Source organism: Meleagris gallopavo, chromosome 1, assembly GCF_000146605.3.
Source record: "Meleagris gallopavo isolate NT-WF06-2002-E0010 breed Aviagen turkey brand Nicholas breeding stock chromosome 1, Turkey_5.1, whole genome shotgun sequence".
Lineage (NCBI taxonomy): Eukaryota > Metazoa > Chordata > Aves > Galliformes > Phasianidae > Meleagris > Meleagris gallopavo.
In genome coordinates this window covers 129,011,705-129,029,748 of record NC_015011.2, presented here as the reverse complement: position 1 = coordinate 129,029,748, position 18,044 = coordinate 129,011,705, and the positions used below count along the sequence as shown (strand labels likewise).

The window sequence follows — 18,044 nt, the reverse complement described above, 5'->3', positions numbered from 1 at the left end:
TTTTTTGGAGGGAAAGTGCAAAATGACCAAGATTGCATTCATTATTAAAGTTCAGCAAACAAATATATTGGAAATCTTGTGAAAAAGCCAAATCTATCAAGATTTATGACACTGTTTGAAGAGCCATAAGATTATCAGTTAGATAATGAGTCAATAATTTCGTTCTTGAAGGATCTGGTGATCCTTCAACACAGTCTATACATGATCTTATACTTTCTCACGTAATTTTTGTATCTTTATTGGAAGATAAGATATGCAAGCTTTCCTTATTTCTCCACCTCTGTTTCATTTTCTGGTATTGAATCAACTTGTCATTGAAATAAATCAGCTTAATCAAAATATCAGGCATTTTTATTTTGTGATATACATGTAGTGATTCTAAACACCAATGTAGTAGCTTAATTTCCTTTGCATTAATAATTTACCTTCGGACTTAAGAAACAAAGTGTACTGATTATAATTTAATTTTAGTTTGATTAGAGTGTCCTGTGCTCTAATACATTGTCAGTGTTTCAATTTCAGATTTAAATTAGATTATTTCATAAAATTATGAAACAGTCAATCCATGCAAAATGCATATTTTTAACCACCCATACTTATCTGCGTCTAAGTAATAGCATGGCTGATTAAATTTATACAAATTCTCCTTATTATGTTAAATTCACTTTTAGATGCCGTCTGTTTCATACATTTTTGTTTGTTTGTTTTTCAGCCCTCTGAAACAATTTTGGCTCAAGTCCAGCATCACCCTAAAATTCCCATTCATACTGTATCCTTCAACTGTGATGATACAGAAGCTAATAAATTTTTGCATGAACTCTCTACTAGAACAGGGGGACGGTTTCATTATTACAACATTTATTCAACTGATCTTGGTGCTGCAACGTCTACTGATGTGAGTAGTTGAAATGTTTGATTCTTCATAGAATCACAGAATGGCCTGGGTTGAAAAGGACCACAATGATCATCTAGTTTCAACTCCCCTGCTATGTGCAGGGTCACCAACCACCAGACCAGGCTGCCCAGAGCCACATCCAGCCTGGCCTTGAATGCCTCCAGGGATGGGGCATCCACAACCTCCTTAGGCAAGCTGTTCCAGTGCGTTCCCTCAACCTTTCCTCATAGGAGAAGTGCCCCAGCCCTCTGAACTGGGATTGTTTAGCTTGGAGAAGAGAAGGCTCTGGGGAGACCTCATTGCGGCTTTCCAATACTTGAATGAATAAACAGGAGGGGGAATGGCTGTTTACGAGAGTGGATAGTGATAGAACAATGGGAAATGGTCTCAAACTGAGACAGGGGAGGTTTAGGTTAGATATTAGGAGGAAGTTTTTCACACAGAGGGTGGTGACACACTGGAACAGGTTACCCAAGGAGCTTGTGGATGCCCCATCCCTGGAGGCATTCAAGGCCAGGCTGGATGTGGCTCCGGGCAGCCTGGTCTGGTGGTTGGCGACACTGCACATAGCAGGGGAGTTGAAACTAGATGATCATTGTGGTCCTTTTCAACCCAGGCCATTCTATGATTCTGTAATTTTATTATTACTCAAAATTATTATTATTAAAGCTCGCATAGTTTCAGTTGAGTTCAGTAATGAAACCTGTTTGGGAGTATTTGTAATAAAGCATTTGATTTTCTCTTTGACAGAGTGAAGATATACGTCTGTTAAAACAAGAGATTGAACAGGGAGAAAAAGACCTAGAGAAAGTAAAGACTTTTCATGCTGAATGCCTGATGATGGACTGTTACAAAGAAGAAAATAATACAGAGAATAAGTATGTCTTCATACTGCCATGACACTAACAGGAGATAGGAACAATCTGCTAAGTTTCTCCTTTGTCATTGTCTTAAGTAACCTCTGATACTGTCCTCTTCAAAGAAAAAGATTGTGGTTTTTTTTTAAGAAACAATTACACTGATGGAAAAGAAACATTTGGAAAAATGTATTAATGCTGTGATTCCTGAAATGGTAATAAAATAGTAGGTAGTTTCAAATTATAGGATCATAGATCAGTCTGAGTCAGAAGGGACTCTTCAAGATCATTGAGTCCAACTTGGATAGAATATGGAATAACTGAAATAGTGGTATGGAATAATTGATACAAATAGATGAAAATATTTTACTGTTTCTGGTAAAGATGTTCCCTTCAACCTAGGGAACTGATAAAAATTATTGTCCATGGGTTGACTTGGTGCTTTATGACTAGAATGTCACTCAGTGGAATACACTAACTGAAACAGAAATTACGTACAAATGTATTTGTTTAAAAGAGAGTTTTGTTGGCAATCATGATGGATAAAATTCAGCTTACTTTGTTGTATTTTTGGTCTTATATTGCATTTCTCTATGTTATCTCTGCTTTTTATCAAGAGATAAGGAAGATCTTCTCATTAAAAATAGTTTGCTGTTCAGCATCAGTTGGAGAACTTGTTGAAAGTCTTATGGTGCCAAGAATGACATTTCAAACAGAGGTCCTTCTACAGCGTAGTGGAGTCAGACTCCTGGGCCACTGTGGCAAAGTTTTCAGTGTGGCTAACTATGATGATTTCCATCTGGGGAGCAAAGACAGACTTGAATTCAAATATAAAGTTAATTATAGTCTCTATAGGAGAGCAACATTAATAAAAAGGAGGGAAGAGCTTGTCTGGTGCCTCATGCATCTGTGCAGTGATAGTACAAAGACAGAAAGTATGTAATCAGATTTTTAAGACAGGAATCTGTTAAAAACAGTGTGCTAAAATAATGTTGTTAAAAGTTAAGTAAAGTAAATCCAAAGTGGAATGTCCTATGTAATGATTTAATATGTATAGAAGGTAAGGTAGGCTCTCAGTATGAAAATGTAGATGTTTCAGAATTTCCATTCTTTACTTCTTACTACTTCTGGGATGTGTGTGTGTGTATTTATATGCATATATACATATTTATACATGACAGTTACTGTCACTGCTGATAGTAAGTCTGCTCTTTCCCCCAAAATTCAAAGTGGCTACTACAGAACACTCTGACCTTATTAAAACTGTGCATGAGGGTAAAGCTAACAAAGATCTTTTAAATAGATTCAAGAACAGCTTCTAAATAGTTAAAAAAAACTAACAATACTTTAACCTGCTTTGAGCTCCCTTTTGAAATGCAAACCAGGATAACCGAGAAAATATTTTGCACTCTTGGAAACGTTTGAAATGTGTGTTTATACTTTTTGAAGTCTTCAACTTAGTGTTTTATAAACCAGTGATATCATATGCTTGAAGTAATTTCCCTCTTGTTTCTTCTTTTTGTCAGTAATCGGAAGCCAACACATACTTTGTCTTCAGTGGTTGAACATGTGGAAGAGTTGAGTACTAATCTTTGCAGCAGGCTGTGCTGTGCTTCACAAGAGCCAGCACTGGGCCCACGTTGGCATACTGGATATGCTTGGCTAGCCAGTGGTGAGAGTTCTGTCCGAAGGAAGAAAGCATTATTTGCAGGTATGACTGAAATGAACTGTAGTTTTTGTAGAATTAATTCACTAATTTGACAATAGTTGTTTATAATAGAAGACACCATTCCTTGCTGGAGAAACAGATAAAGCCTTTAAATAGTCATCTTTCTGAAATTCTAGCTAACTTTTCATAATTTCTGCTTTTCACTCATAGAATCATAGAATCACAGAATGGTTTGAGTTGGAAGGAACTTCACAGCCTGTTCAGCCCCAACCCCTGCAGCAGGGCTGCCCCCCACCAGCTCAGGCTGCCCAGAGCCCCATCCAACCTGGCCTTGAGCACCTCCAGGGATGGGGCACCACAGACTCTCTGGGCAGTTGTGCCAGCACCTCACTGCTCTCTGAGTGAAGAATTTCCTTCTAATACCTAATCAAAATCTCCCTTCTCTTAGATTAAGCCATTCATTCTTGTCCTATCGCAATCTGACCTCCCCCCTAAGTTCCTTTTAAGTGCTTAGTCACTTAACTCAGACAAATGTCTGTTTATTTATGTTTAATCGTATTCTCAGCAATGAAAGATTAAACAATGTTGACAGAACATTTTGAAGTCACAGTAAGCAGTTCTTTAGTGCATTAAACCCTTAATTCTTCTCCTACCAAGTAAACACGTTGTTGGTAAGAATAAGAAGCTGGTTGATGTTTCACTAGTTAACAACATTACTTGCAGTAATGTTTTTGCTTATTACATTTGTAACACTTTCTCTTTGATGTAGTCTTTGTAAGCCAGTCTGAATTAGGTTTTCCTGGTTGATGGGAAGAAAGAATTCATCCTTGGGAAAGTACAAACTAGCACTGAAGCAATGTTGTGTTTGAGGTCTTATGTAGTTCTTTAAAAATTGGGACTGGATACCAACAAGGAACTCAAAAATCCCCAGCATGTATTTGACAAACAAGCTTGCTGTTTCTTTCTTTCCCTTTCAACACCTGCAGAGCAAACAAAGACAAGTCTGCTGCGAATCTTGAGCCATGGAGTGAAATCAAGGGAAGAAAGCCCAGAGGAAAGAGGATCTCCTGAAAAAAAGAGCTTTTCTGTCAGAAAGAGTGTGAAGCGCACAACTGTTTTGAAAGGCAGGTTTACACAACAGGAAGCTCTGTGTAGGGCAGCTGATAACATTTCTCCTGATATGTTTGGAATGAATAGTGCCTCTTTTGAGGAAACACTGTGTATACCCACAGTGAGAAGCACCAGAGCTCAACAGCGATGCAGGGAGCTGGACACACAAGAGGATATTGTAACAAAGTCCTTACAATTGCAGCCATACTCCTGCCAATGCCAAAGCAGGTTTACAGTAGCTTAGTTATGTCCACAGTATGTATCAGCTGTAATGGCACTGTGTGTTAGATTGCTGAAAGGAGATCACAGTGACTTCTTATCAATGGGGTAAATGGTTCTTGAGAGTCTCTTGTCATGGCACATTAATATATTGTTGTGATACAGTAATTCTTAGTTTAGTACTATATTTGGGGCCAGAACAACCAGTGGTGACAGTTTGGTACCAATATAAAAGGAGTTTGAGCTTGTGTTAATACATTTGGGCAAAAAGCACGTCCCTGGGAATGGTGATTATATAGAAAAGTACTTCCAATCAGGCTTGTGTATATATCCAGATAGTCTTCATTCCTCTTGGTGATTCATGGAGCTCTGAACTTTGTGATTGATCTTGTAAGTTGTTCTAAAACCTCACCTATAATACTTAAAGATGTTTGACTTTTTACATTTCACTGTTCCATTTTCAGTCTTTTTTTTAGTACTTCAGATACACGTACAAATTTTCATAGTAGTATATATAAAATTATCTTTTCCTGGTCATTTCTTTGGTGATAGTACTTTGTATTACATCTTGAACTGCAGAATAGACTTTAACATCAGTCTTTCTTTTGAGTTACAGGAAATAAATAAACACAAAATTCCAAGTCTTCTTTTAAAATTAAATTATTCACCATCTACTCTATAGGATTTCTCATTAATTAATTAAAATATATGAGACATTGTAGTAACACTGTTACTATTGATCAAGTACCAAGGAACAGAGGAAACATTATTGTCATTGATTAATTTAGCAACTGAAATAGATGTTACTGTGTATTCCTTATGACACTACGAGTAGGCTCGAATAAGTAAATTAGATTATTCCTCAGTTAGCATGTGGATGTATGCTTTCATGTGCTCAAATACTGTAAAATAATGCAATGCAAATGTTTTGTTTCAGATATGGAAATGCAGAAAACTGTGAAAAGGACATCTAAAAGGTATGTGTTTGCATATGTAGTCACATCACAAAATTTGTATTTTATATTTTTCTCCAGAGAATTCAGACTTCTCAGGTGCACTTCTACCTTTTGTCTTATGGTCTCTTGTTTCTAGTTCTCTAGATATCTCTTCAGCTCTTTGGTTAAAGACTTATGGCCTGGTTGCTAGGCGGCTCACCATCATGGATGCCTTAGCTCCTACAGCTGTCCCTCATGGCACTAAATACATCCCAGTTCTGGACAAGCATGTACTTTCAAAAGTATTTGATGAGGTAAAGCTTTTATGTTGTTTCAAAGCAAAAATAAACCCTGCTACTGCTTTTAAAAGGATTTTTTTTTTCTTCTCTTTTACTCACTTCCATACGTTTCATAATTGCATTGTCTAGTGTTCCTGGTAGATGGCTGAAGTGCACTAAATGTTTAGTGTAATGTTCATTCATCTACCAGGAAGAATAAAAAACTTAATACTATTTCATGCAGACTGTACTCCCTAAGTTTTAGAGCTATGTCTTTTTCTTTCACAGATACCAGTTGATGGCAGTGTGCAGCCATCAGGTGCTCAGCAATTTCTTGAAGGTCACAGTCACTTCTCATTCATATTAATTCACTGGGGTATTGTATTGTAGGTCCATAAAGTCGTTTGGAATAATGTGCAGGTACACAAAACCTACAAACGTAGGTTTGTGCATTTCCATGTTTTACAAGTTTATTCTAAAGACCTTTTAAAAAGAATTGGAATTCAGTAATTAAAATCTAATTTTGATAGATGTAAAGAATTATGAGATTCTGAAGGTGCAAAATCCATGATGAATCCTGTATCACAAAAATGTAGTTGCCATTCTCTTTAAGGGAAATCCATTTTGTGTCAAGTTTCTCTAAATTAATTCTTTTGAATGCTATTAGTCCAATAACACATCGCAGCTCATTTTAAGTAATGATAAAAGCTGCTTTTCAAAACAATACTCAAAGAAAGAACTTAAAAGCACTTGTTTAAATAATTATGAATACCCAAGATGTAATGGAACAGGATGTGATACACAGCTAAGCAAAATATTTACAACATGTATACATATGTACAATTTAAAACTGTTGTATTTGTTTTTTGAATTCAAGTATGTGTTTTATAACAGCATGTGGATTGTGGAAGCAAAACCAGATCACTGATTTCAGTAAAACTAAATCGAACTCAATCTTTCTAAGGAGTTTTTTTGAAGTGTAAGATTTTTTTGTAAACAATTAAGAAGGTGAATTTTGTATTGGAAACATTCAAAAATATGCCCTTTCCCATTTTGAATGGAAGATAGCTGGTTTTTTTTTTTAAAAAAAACATATATTCAGTTGTTAAAAACTGCACAACATAATCTCCTGTAGGTGAAATGCCAAACAAAAAGCAGTATGATTTTCAAATAACTTTTATGACTGATCTCTGAGCAGTCATGTCTTTCTCTATTTCTTCTGAATACAACTACTAAGTAGGGCTCTTTCTTTCACCTTTCTAAATGAAGAGTCCTTTGAATACTTTCCAGATAATCCTGCATTTGAACTGCTATTTGCAAAACTAATCTTTGCAAGTGGAAATGGAGTTGGGAGTGTTGGTTGATGCTTGGCTAAAACCAGCAGTGTGCCCAGGTGGCCAAGAAGGCCAATGGCATCCTGGCCTGTATCAAAAACAGTGCTGCCAGCGGGAGCAGGGAAGTGGTCATCACTCTGTACTCAGCTCTGGTGAGGCCGTACCTGGGCTGTGTTCAGTTTTGTGCCCCTCACTACAGGAAAGAAATTGAGGCCCTGGAACATGTCTGAAAAAGAGCAAGAAGCTGTGAGGGGTCTGGAGCACAAGTCTTCTGGGGAGCAGCTGAGGGAACTGGAATTGTTCAGTCTGGAAAAGAGAAGGCTCAGGGGAGACCTTATTGCTCTCTACAGTGACCTAAAGGAAGGTAGTGGTGAGGTGGGGGTCAACTTCTTCTCCCATGTAACAGTGATAGGGCTAGAGGGAATGGCCTCAAGTTGAGCCAATAGAGATTCAGGTTGGATATTAGGAAATATTTCTTTTCCAAAAGACTGGTCAGGTGCTAGAGCAGGCTGCCCAAGGAAGAGGTAAAGTCACCATCTCTCGAGGTGTTCAAGAAATGTTTAGATGTTGTACTGAGGGATGTGGTTTAGTGGGGAAATATTGGTGGATGGTTGGACTGGATGATCTTTGAGCTCTTTTCCAACCTTGGTGATTCTATGATTCTGTAGTTCAGGGTTAAATTAATTGCAGTGTTCTTAGGATCAACAACTGCTGTACAGAATCTAGATAGTTAAATACAAACTTTCTTCTGGAATAGAAACTCAAAAAAAGTATCATTTTTGGAAGTTTAAAAAAAAACAAATTGAGGTTGCAAATAAGGTAGAATCAGTAGAGCCTGTGAGCTGTGGAATCCTTTCTTCTTGAAGACTCATGCCAGCATGTCAAAGAAAAGCAAAAGACAGGTTCTGAGATTGACTAAAGAGCTTGACCAGGAGACATCAATAGATGAATTAAGAATCACAGAATGGTTTAGGGAGGGACTTTTGGAGGTCATATATGCCAGTCCAAGAATTATCTCAGTTATCCCAGCTGCAAAACTTCATTGAGGATCATAAATGTATGGACAATTTTGCATTCATTCTTCTGAGATCTTAGTGTTCTTGCTGTGGAATGCAGACATTCTTGACTGCTTTTCTGGGGATAATATAGTTTTTATTCTCAGCCTTTGCTAGCAGTGATGATGGACTACCTGTGAGCAGTATCTCACCTTGGAGTTGAAGAAAATAAAATGGTTTCCATGACAACAATTCATTAACAAGAGGCTAACCTGTTTTTTCAATTGTATGTGACCTTTTAGTTCCACCTGAAATTTCTCAGAGGTTGAGCTGTTAAAGTATCTATCGAATTCGTATCCAGAAAAAAACAAATCTGTTTGGAGACTTATCTAAATTACATTATAGTAGTTCTGAAATAAACCTTTGCTGCAGAGCCATCTGTGTTTCAGATTGTGGTATCTTCAGTACAGCTTTTCAAGTCGTGAATTTTTGGCTCAGTGCTTTAACCAAAATAGTCATGTTCAAATTCAGCCAGAACAAGAAATCTTCTTATCATTCTAAAATGAGAAATATTTTTCTAGAGTTATTGTGCTTTAGTTTTGTCTTTAGAATTTCAAATTTTCTGTTTTGAAATGAAAGCTGTTCTGAAACATGCAACTTCTTTTGATATGAAAGTACTTAATTGAGAAAATAACAAAATATTTTGGCACTAAAAAAGCCTCCTTGTCATTTTTTTCAGCTGAATCTGTCAAATTTCATTTGACTTTGTGAATGGTTTCCATTCTCTGAAAGTACACTTAGTATTTCAAATTTACTGTTTGCTAAGAACACACTCCGTTCCAGTTTTATTCTTTGATACTATAAGAATCTGTTTATATTTGTCTGTCCCCCGCAATCTATTTGGAGCTTTTTCCAAAATGTATTAAATATGTAAATAAGTAATGCTTTTTGTACTTGGAGTAGCTCTGGGAATTTGTTATGGGATTGGGACAGAGGGCTTCTGCATGGTGAGTCCCTGCTGAACTTTTGTAAACTTAGTTGGGGTAACATAGCAAACAGCCACCAGGGCAGTACAAGGCTAATTCTTTCAGTTCCTTGCCTTCCATCTTTTGAACTTCACCTGGAAATGAGAGGTAGCCAGACTGCATAGCTAACAGTTGTGAGCAGAGATTTGCCTCATCTGTCTACTTCACTGGCATGTTCCCTCTAATCTTAGCTTCTAAGTGATTTTAAAATTAATCCAACACGTGGAGCTTTGATGTGGACTGGCAGTGAAATGACAGAGATTTATAAATCAGACATCTTCTGGAAGAGAGATTTGCAGCTCAACAACCAACTGCAAATAGGGAATGGAAGTCACACTTGATGGAAAAAACAGTTCTTCAGAAGTTATTTGAAATCCAGCTAGGTTGTGATGATTCAAACATGCACATATGCACACAAAAGCACTGAAAAGTGCTTTTTGTTATTGCTTAAAGCAGTCTTGTCATTGCTTTATTTTCTGATTGCTTGCCTTGTCCCTCCGAACAGTGGTTTTAGTTCTGTTTAACTTTAACCTCATCCATCTTTTTGACATTATTCTTGGAGAAGCTTACCGTTCAGCCACGTGTACTGAAGACAATTTTGGGGAGAGCAGCATTTTCTGCCTTCTCTATTTCCTTATATTTTTTCTCTTCATAATAATCATCATAACATTGGTAAATATGCTTTTCTTATTGGAACTGCTGAGCAATTACAAAGGCTGAAGGACGATGGGACTTTGAACTGAGAGATAGGAAGGCATCTTTCTTCCTTTCTGTCATCCTTTCCCACCTTTTTCTCTGTCTTTTTAAGATGTACTGAAGTAGCGAATTTGCCTTATGAAGATATGTTGTGAGCTTTGAGAGAGATGGAAGTTCCTGTTTCTGACCAAGCTCATTCGGTTCCTAAGCCTTACTGTGGTCGATTAAGACAAGTTTAAGTGAGTGATATCCACCTTGTTCTCTTTTTGGTGATCAGTGATTAATGTAGCCAAAAATCTCTCTCTGGCTTTGATTTTTCAATTCCTTAGAAAACACAGTCCTCCAGGATAAGAGTATGAAATACACCTAAATGAGTATTACATAAATTATTATATGTGTCTGCTAGAATTAGATGCTAGTAAGTACAAGAGAATGTTGTTTTAAAGCAGTACAATCTGAAATACACTCATAATACAGACGTGCTTATTTCCCTTTCATTATTAGAGTGAGTTTTTTAAGAGTACTGATTTATCTAGAATTAACTAGTACTAATTGTGATTTACGTCGTCCTGCAATAATTGATTTGCAACTTTTGTGTGAAAGGAATTGTATCATTTCACAATATGATATTAACAGTCTGAAAATACGTTAATTCAGGCATTTCTTCCTGATGTTCAGTCACCATTCCTTTGGAGTGCTCAGAGCTTTCTTTCCGCAGCCTTCCCGTGTTCCTTCTGTCCATTCTGATCCTTGTACTGGATCTTTAGATCCTCGGATCCTAGACTCATGGGCTGTTGTTCTGATGGAGGAAAAGTTGTATGATAAATGATGTCTTTTTCTTTTACTGTACCATAGATACTCTCATTGGCCCATCTGAGCAATGACAAGAAGCGGATCACGCTAATTAATCCTCAGGCGGTGAATCTTGACGCCTATAAAGAGAAGTTGGAACAAGCAATTAAATCCTATGAAAGGCAAGTCTACTCATAAGAAGTGTATCCTATTTGCAGTCTAAAATCAAATTTTTCTTACGTAGTGGATGCTTGCACACACATTGTTTGCTTGATGTTGGTAATTCCTCACATTGACAAACTTTAATCAACCATCAACATGTAAGAGAACTATTATTTTCTTTAGGCAAAATGAATCATAATTAAAAAAACACAATAGATCATGCCAGTTTCTTTTTAAGCATGTAATACCCCTGTTTTTCATTCCCACTTCTGACTGCTAAATGCATATGTTTTTTTGCAGTAAAAATGGAGAATTGTGATTCATAGATGCTTCTTGCTATGCCTAATATTAATGGTATTCAGTGTGGAATAATCTGTTGTTGCTCTGTTACGGAGACAGTGCTGTTATTATCAGGCTGATGAATGCAGAGAAGTCGGGATTTGACACTCACTTTGGCAGGAGGGTGGGCAAGTAGTATATTTTTGACAACAACTTCTGAAGAATTTTCAAATTTTCATTGCTGTTCTCTGCTACTGAATATTTAATATTTATTGACTTCAATTTTGAAGGAAAGAATATATGTTTTCTGGTTAAATACAGACCATGTTTTCCTGAGGAGCATTTTCACAGTACTATCCCTTTTCCCCCTCAAGTTTGGGGACTGAAAGTACAGTTAACGAGTTTACCTTTAAAGCTCAACGAATCAGATGTATATACAATAAAAGATCATTTACAATATAAACAAGACTCGTTGTTTCTAATATACTACATGTGAAACAGCAACCCAGACAAATTCATTTTTCTGTAAATTCAAAACTACTTTTCCAATAATTCATTTTCAAAAGGCTGCAATTCAGCTTTATGAGTAGTGACTAGTCACAGATTTATTCTGACACCTGCGGTTGAGACAATATGTCAGGGCATGCAGGTTTCAAGAACAGAAGCGAGCATGACAATATATTTCCCTTACATAGATTGACCTTAGCTTCAATTTAAGAAGCAGAAAAGTGGCAAGGGCAGATATTTCATGCTCTGACAAAGAGAAAATCCAGTACTGAAGATGAAACAGGCTGGGAGCTTCAAAACATGCGTGGTCTTTTTATAGCCAGAGGCTTTTATAAATGAAGTGGTTACGAGTGCGCACATTTAGAAGCATGAAATAGTCAGTGGAGCATGCTGAGACTGCAGATTGTGAACGAGCTAAATGATTTGCATTCTAAAAGTGCTTGGGTTTGGCTTCTAGTAGATACAATTAGCCAACAAGAAATTCATGTTCATAATTTGTGCTAATGGCCTTTTTCACATGGAACAGTAAAACTAGCAAGTTTTTTAGAAGTCTAATGACTGTTATCTGATTTTTTTTCTAACAATGATTCTTTTATTCCCAAAGGGAGTTTGTTTTTCTATAATTACAGCAATTAGGATCATCTGTAGAGCTTTATTTCTGTAGTGTAAAATGAAGTAATTGAGTGATGACTTAATTGTTTTAGCTGTTAATAAAGAAAACTCTGAGCTAGATGGTCTAATAAGAGTTTATGATTAATGTCTAAAAAGCAAAAGCAGAAGGTTTAGTGGTGCTTTTAAACTCCATTGCTTTGGGATAATCACTTCTGTTTGCTGGTCAGTAATTGCTCTGTAGCCAGAATTTAATGAAGTAGAAACGTGAATGGCCCAACTAAGGGTTTATCTTAGCAGAAGAAAAACAATTAGCATTGCTCTCAATGTATCTGTAGACTAAAGTTTTCTTCAACTGATTAATTGGAAGAATTTAAACAGCATTTAATCAGTTCTAGGATTTGATTTGGCTTGCTGGCTCTGAATAGAACCACCCATACAAAATCCTGGCAGGAAGCAATAGTGTTTGCCACTAATCCTTCTATGAGCCTGAAACAGCCACATTGCTATTTGATGGAATATGCTGTTCTCCCATCTCTTTCAGTTGATAATTTTGTAGCTGAGTGCTAAGATCACAATTGGATGATACAGTGCTCTTGAGATACAAATCAGTGCAGATAATTTAAGAAACTGTATTTGTTTACTGCTTTCACATCATCAGATGCACAAAGAACTGCATTCCCTCAAAAAAACTGCTTTGCTTTCTTTAATAGGCGCCTAAATCTACTTATTTGGAGAGCACTGTCTCAGGAGGAAAGAGACAAGTAAGCTATCACCCTTTGGTTTTCTAACTTACCTCTGAAAGACTGATCATAAACTTATGATACTTCTTTTTATCACTATTTCTGCAACCATCTTGTTTTATCTTCAGATGTTTCATGCCTGTACCTTTGTGTCAAGAATATATGTGTTGTGTGTAGTGATATTAAATTCTGGATCACCTTCTTGCATCACTGGTTGTTTTTAAAGGAAATGACTTGCATTCCTTTTGAACTGGTCGATTCTTGATCGGTGTGAAGTGGCAGGGCCTTGGGCATCATGTTAGATCTTCTCTCATCCAGTAAACAGCACCTCAGTGGCTGGTTTGTAAGTTACATTTTTAGTTACTACCCTTATAGAAGTGGTCCATTGTGGTATATCACAATGAAAGTTTGTAGTATGGTAACTGGCTTTTTCCTCTATATTAATTTAAACCAAAGACTGTGAAAATGGAACTGACATCAATGAAGGTAGCATCTGTTTACTTCAGAAAATAAAGTGGAAATCAAATAATGAAAATGGAATGGGTGGGAAATATTCCAGGCAGAAAAATGGGGATAAGCACCAGAAAGCTTTTAAGAATACTTGGGCTCATGAACAAAAATACACAGTTCTGTCATCAACAAGGAGAACTATTTTGGCTAAAAAAACCAGTCTGGTGCAGAGAGGAAATGAAGCCTATTAAACAAAAGAACAGCATAACATCTAATAGAGGGAATAGTTGTTTGTTAATTCAAACAGTGTATAGTTGACAAGGTGGTGCAAAAAATATTTTATGGTGGGTAAGATACGACCAATCATGTATATAAAGAAATAAAGAAATCTAGCAAAGTCTGTTGCTTAAGCAGTATAGTAAGTATGTTAATGTTGGTGCATTAAAGTGGAAATACTCGATCTATTTCTCTTCCAGATTTGTTATTTAAATGATCATGTTATATATGATAAAAGCATGACAAAATCCTTCCAAAATCCGTAGGAAACTGTGGAGAGGGGGTAATAAGGTGTACTAACTTGGTCAAAGGAGTCCTCAAAGAATTGGTTGAGGACCCCCTAGTTCACTCACAGTTACTGAAAGGTTATCATGTGCTACCAGAGAAATTTGTATTTAGTGGAGAAGTAATAATGTGATTGTGTACAAAATATTTGAGAAATTCAGTTCAGGAGATCCAATAATTTAATTAGACATTGATTTTAGACGAATAAAGGATTCAGTTAATAGAGAGAACAATCTAAATAAATAACTGTACCAGCCAGTATAATTTCATTACATCATTTCCTAGAGGAGTAGAGAGCTGAACGGTGAGAAGGAATAGAGCAATGCAGTAGACATCACCATGATTGTACGTGTTGATAAGACAGATGCATAAATACATCTAGATTTCACATTTTAAATGATGGCAAAGCTGTACAGAAGAGCCAGAATAGTGACTCTAATAACTTGAATTCTATAAGGAAGTATCTCACTTCCAATTACAGATTTAAAAATTCTACCTGTGCTAGGTTTTGGAAGTTTAGTTTGTTTGTTTATCAACAGAATGACTGTATCTTCTTCAGATTTTCATGTATAGGTACTTTGAGTGTGCAGCTTCAATGTGGCTCTTCAGTGTAGTGGACAAAAACGTTACCTGAAGCCTGGATGGAAGCAAACTTCTGGTCACTGAGTAAAAAGTGAGCAAAGCAGTACTGAGAGGAACAAGCAGCAGAAGATTCTCTCTCTTTTGATGTCATCAGTCAAGACTGATGTGGCAAGTCAGGACTTAAATAGGGATCTGGTGCCATTTTAGACTATCTTAGTGCTTGCTACTTTGTCCTAGTTGCTGTTCTAGAAGGAGCAAGAATTTCCATGATTTCTGCATCATATCATTAAGTTACTTATTGGTGCCCAAGACATTCTAGGGCAGCTAAACTGGCATCAAATACCTATGATCAGCCACTTCAATTGCTCTATAGATGTCTATGAGATATCATTAAGGCAGGTGCAGTTGTTTAGCTAAACTCATTTGGATGAAATAGAAGAATTTGTGGCATGCACAGTATAGATTGCTTTACTTTCATGTCTTATTCTGCATTTAAAGTTTGAATTTCGGGATTCTATTTGTAAAGTACTGTCAAAATAAAATTTTATCTCATGGATAATTATGAATATATTTATTTATTTGTTTATTGAGATTTGAAGAGGATGGACCAGTTGAATACATGCAGCATAAGGAAGCTTTGTTGGAGGCTTTAGAGAACTTGGGATGGCCAATTTCCTATGAAGACGTAATGCTGTTAGAAGATGAGATACTGGCGGCGTTAACATACATGCAGCAAGCCTCTGATCTTCAGGAAGCTGTCAAAAAGGAAACTGAGAAGAGCTCAGAATCACACATCAGCAAAAGTAAAAAGGTACAGATTGGAAGGGCACTTTTTTTTTTTCAGATATTGCTCTTCAGTATGTACTTCTGCAATTTACTTCTGTGCTAATATCTCATCCATTTGGCATTTAGTGTGATGCTATACAAATGGGGAGAGGGGATGTCAGCAGTTTACAGGCTGGTTGTTTGGCCCAGTTCCTTGAAACAGGGAAAGCAGGTAAGCAGGTGAAAAGAGCAAGTTTTCATGATTCTTTGGAAGTACCAAGGAATCGAGAGTTCTGCAGCTGAAAGCACCATAGAAATCAAGAGTCTTTGAGTAAAACGTCATTATCTCCTCTGCAAGGGCTGCAGAAATATATGAAAGGCAATTATGATAAAAGGCTTGGTTGAATTAATGTCAGCTAAACAGGGATAAGAGATCTTGTGATATCAACTCTTTATTGTAATCTGTGATATCTTTAGTTTGAAAGAGAAGGGGTGAGATTTAGCTCAGTACGCAGACACAGAAGTTTAGCTGTCCTTAAAACATAGGCATCTACAGGTAGCTAATCTTACATTGTTGTGAATGGAGCTGACAATCAGTTGCATCTGGGGAGCTGTTCATCTCATCCAGAAGTGAACACCTACTTTTGGCAAGCCAGAGGCCTCTCTCCCTTCCTTTAATACATTAGCAAAAAGTAGACTAAGTACTTGAAAACTGACTGAATTTTGAGAAATTTGATTAATCTTATGTATACACATCCCCCAGCTGAACCTCAGGTGTTATGTGGAATGCTATTGAGAAACTTAATGAAATTCCCATGGAAATGCTTGGAGCAACAAATATTAAGAAAGTTATTTTATTCTGCATTCTGGGAATTGTGCAGCCTAAGTACACTGAGCGTACTTTGCAGTTAGGCTTTTCTGTTGTGAAACATATGTTCAGGAAACATAGGTTAAAATGCTGGATTCTCCTGTTACCATTTTTAGGGTAATTTTGAAAACGGATTTATTTCATATTAATGCTTTTACCTTTAAATTATGTTGCATAATAACTTTTATAAACAGGAATATATTTGTGTGCTGTTAAAATCCCAGAGAATGCTTAAAACCTTACTCTTGATTTGAAAAATTCACAATCTTCTGCGCTGAGTTTTGGCTTCACTAAAGAGTGAGTGAACTTTCAGGGAAGTCAAGAACATTCCTTAAAGTTTAAAGGAACAGTTTGTCATTCCCCAGTGGTGAGATTTTTGTACACTCGATGCTTTAAAATTCAGAGTGCTTCTGAAAAATTCAAACCATCTCTTACTTGGTTTCAACTTTTATTTATATCTACAACCTCCATCAAAAAGGACTTCACTGGAAGTGCTACTGCTCTGCAGAACAGCTTTCTGGTTAGAGTTGTACTCTGGTAATATTAAAATAAGGTCTCTAGGAAGTTACTAAGGAAGAAAATCTCCCAAACGTTTTAGCTTCTAAAGGAAGATGAGTAAAAACAAATAGAGAAATCATCATAAAACTCAAATTAATACATTCCTTTTCTTTTTCATTGTTTTATATTACTGAGTGAGGGAGTTTTCTTTGGCAAAGCTTGAATGCAAGGTTGGCATAGGTACCATGAATTTTGAAAAAAGTCCTATGGCTATATATGGAAATCATAATCAAATGATGATAATAGTTCCTTATTGCCCTGATGTATGTGCATAGAGATGTATCTACATACATGTATATATACATACACACATGCATCAATGTGAAGAGTTAAGTTAGGTGAAATTGCAATGAGCACAGTACTAAACTATGGTGTGACTTTGAAGCAGAGAACGGGTGCATACAATTGGAATTTACAATTACTTGTGAATTATGCCAAGTATCACTATGTGCTACCTAGTAGGTCACGCATAGTATGTTATGCATAGAAATGTAGTGCCAGTATTTTAAAAAGCAATCTCTTATCTGACATTTCTTGACTGAAATATACCCTTCTTTTCATTGACATCAACAATAGCTTTCGCGATGAGCTGTGGTTTTTACATACATAAGTTATTAAAAAAATTATATAAAATTGACAAGAATATGTTACAGTAATACAGTCCATGTATGAAAATAGATGATAAAGGGAAGGATTGCATTTGGTTTTTGGTCATTTTGGAGAATTTGTTCCACTAAGAGTGTACATCTGAAAACATTTTAATGTCTTTAGAAAATAGAAGACGATTCATATTACATTCATCTGAAAATATTACATTGCCTGTATGGTTATCTTAATTGCTGATTTATCTATGCCATATAGTGCTCCAATACAAAAGTAGCAGAAATATCTTCATTTGTCATTTGTTGACTCTGTACTTTTAGTGTTGCCTTGAAACACCAATGTCTGCTCTCAGACATGATGTGATTAACATTGTGCAATCTCTTATCCTGAGTCAACCTGCTTTAGGAGCTTAATCAGAGCTCCATCTTCAGTAATTGCTAATCTGCAACTGAAAAGCTTTAAGAGTGAGAGGCAAAAATGCAGATGTAATTAGAATTCTGTTTATGTGGCAAAAAAAAAAAAAAGAAATTAAAAAACCTAAAACGCAAAAAA

At 36.3% G+C, this 18,044-nt stretch overlaps 1 protein-coding gene across 1 annotated transcript in view; it reads left to right on the top strand.

Moving 5' to 3' along the window:
* Positions 1-18,044, top strand: part of VWA3B (von Willebrand factor A domain containing 3B) — a 67,951-nt gene that overhangs the window by 36,839 nt on the left and 13,068 nt on the right. Inside the window, exons 16-24 of the mRNA XM_019622968.2 lie at positions 713-895; positions 1,646-1,773; positions 3,279-3,463; positions 4,408-4,545; positions 5,688-5,727; positions 5,843-5,999; positions 10,869-10,987; positions 13,076-13,126; positions 15,290-15,509. Of these exons, the coding sequence (XP_019478513.1) occupies positions 713-895; positions 1,646-1,773; positions 3,279-3,463; positions 4,408-4,545; positions 5,688-5,727; positions 5,843-5,999; positions 10,869-10,987; positions 13,076-13,126; positions 15,290-15,509 (1,221 nt within the window). The remainder of the gene's footprint in view (positions 1-712; positions 896-1,645; positions 1,774-3,278; positions 3,464-4,407; positions 4,546-5,687; positions 5,728-5,842; positions 6,000-10,868; positions 10,988-13,075; positions 13,127-15,289; positions 15,510-18,044) is intronic.